This window comes from Poecilia formosa, unplaced genomic scaffold (genome assembly GCF_000485575.1).
Source record: "Poecilia formosa unplaced genomic scaffold, Poecilia_formosa-5.1.2 Scaffold2726, whole genome shotgun sequence".
Classification (NCBI taxonomy): domain Eukaryota; kingdom Metazoa; phylum Chordata; class Actinopteri; order Cyprinodontiformes; family Poeciliidae; genus Poecilia; species Poecilia formosa.
The window spans coordinates 1-1,914 of NW_006802665.1; the positions used below are offsets into that span (position 1 = coordinate 1).

The 1,914-nt window shown below is 49.9% G+C and overlaps 1 protein-coding gene across 1 annotated transcript; it reads right to left on the reverse strand.

Moving 5' to 3' along the window:
- Positions 1-351: 351 nt before the first annotated feature.
- LOC103133355 (serine/threonine-protein kinase pim-2-like) lies at positions 352-1,550 on the reverse strand. The gene is made up of 4 exons (XM_016667872.1): positions 1,359-1,550; positions 906-1,168; positions 661-830; positions 352-595 (listed from the first exon to the last, which is right to left on the reverse strand). The coding sequence occupies exons 1-4, from the start codon at positions 1,548-1,550 to the stop codon at positions 393-395; spliced, it is 828 nt and encodes a 275-aa protein (XP_016523358.1). The 3' UTR covers positions 352-392.
- Between the last annotated feature and the right edge of the window lie 364 nt (positions 1,551-1,914).

A 1,914-nucleotide genomic window follows, 5' to 3' on the forward strand; every position in this document is an offset into this window, starting at 1 on the left:
GCGGTGAAGGTTTGCACCGATGTCCAGACTTCAGCAAAACTTAAATCGGTTTTAATTGGACAAAAAATGAAAAATCAGTCAGAGTTCAGCTTTCCACCTCTTCATCACTCTTCCTCACCTGGAGCGGTGAGGAAGAGGAGCAGCTATTGATGAAATAAAAGTGACTATATTTCCTTTTCCATTCTGACCCGGTTCAGAGCGCTGCAAAGGGCAGCGAGCTGTGCTCCCCTTCCTCGTTTTTCTCTTTCTCCCCGACCTCCATCCAGGGGTGCATCAGGATCTGCTCCAGCGAGGGGCGGTCCTCCGGCCGGAGCGACAGACACCAATCAATCAGAGCCTTGCATTCTGCAGGAAGCGGCAGACATAGTCAGCACCACACACAACTCAAACTATTAGGGAGTAGCAGGTCGGCACTTGCCTTTAGAGACATGTCGAGTGTAATAGGGCGTGGCCTTTATGATTTCCTCGTCGCAGTGGAACGGAATGTCTCCGCACACCATGTTGAAGAGGAGAATGCCGAGCGACCACACGGTGAGCGGTTCAGCGTGGTAAGACTGCGCCTGGACCCACTCAGGTGGGCTGTAGACTCTTGTACCTGTAGGGAGGGGACAGATGAGGCTCCGCCAACCGACTGACCCGTTAGCCCCAGCGGCTCCATACCTTCGAAGTCGTCGTACGCCTTTTCCTTCAGCAGAGCAGCGGAGCCGAAGTCGATGACCTTGACCTCCAGCGTCCGCGTGTCCACCAAGATGTTCTCGTCCTTCACGTCTCTGTGCACGATGCCGTGCGCGTGAACGAACTTTAGCGCCTCCACCGTCTGCCTGAAGAACCTGCGTTTGGCGGAGCCAAGTCATCAGCGCGCCCAGGGTCGTAGCATGTCACCAAAGTAACGAGCGCAGGCCCACCTTAGAGCGAGGCGTTCGGGCAACCCGCCGCTGTCCGTGACCAGGTCAAAAAGATCTTGGCACTGTAGCGGCCGCTCCATCACCAGCATGAAGCCCTGCCCCTCCACCTCGAACCAGTCCAGCATGCAGATCACGCCGCCGTGACCACCGACCTCACAGAGCCGCTGCAGCAGGGCTATCTCAATGGGAACCTTTTTCTCAATGGGAACCTTTTTGAGCTCGTCAGTCTGTGGGACGTCAAGATGTGAGTTAAAAAAAGGAATAAAGAATTAAATAAAGGAACTATTTAATTCACCACAGAATCAGAACCAAGCCAAATGGGTCTCAATCATGATCGGTCTCATATTTGGGTAGGTCGGTATGACTCCCTGTGATGGAACCATCACAGGTTTCCAAGGAACACCCCCCCCCATCCCTCCTGCGGTTCTGCTGTACAGCAGACACCTGGGTTCAGGTGGAAACTGAACTGGTTCTGGTTCTGGAGTTTAACCTCACCAGTCTGGCCCAGCAGTAGACCTTGTCTCTGGGGATCTTCTTTATGGCAACTGGAAGTCCGTCTGACAATCTGTTACCCGAAAACACAGAACCGAAGCCGCCGCTGCCGATCAGCGGGCCACAGTGGTACCGCAGGCTGAAGGCTTCCATCCCTGGATCAGAACGCAGAACCACCAACACACATATATTATATTACTATAACTCATCAAAAAACTGTTTTATTATTATTCTGCAATAAACATAGATTAAAACAACACATGACACAATAAACTCCGTCTTAATAATGGCTTATATAAATATAGTGAAGTTTATTTAAAGATACGTGACTTATAATATTTGTTCTGTTTAGTCCTACTTCTGCTACCGGAGACCAGAAACAAACTGCTAATGAATGAAAAATTGCTAATTATCTGATCCAAATATTAAACTCATCGCTCTCTTCAGGTATTTTCCCCCAGGCTTTGAAAACAGCAGTTATCAAACCACTGATCAAAAGAACAATCTAAAGAAATCA

Bases quoted from the DNA above. Each gene is read 5' to 3' on its own strand.
- LOC103133355 (XM_016667872.1), bottom strand. From the start codon at position 1,550: ATGGAAGCCTTCAGCCTGCGGTACCACTGTGGCCCGCTGATCGGCAGC. The intron at 1,169-1,358 runs TGAACCCAGGTG...ATTTAATTCTTT, and splicing joins GAACCAGTTCAGTTTCCACC to ATTCCTTTTTTTAACTCACA. The intron at 596-660 runs GTATGGAGCCGC...CCCTCCCTACAG, and splicing joins GGCGTACGACGACTTCGAAG to GTACAAGAGTCTACAGCCCA.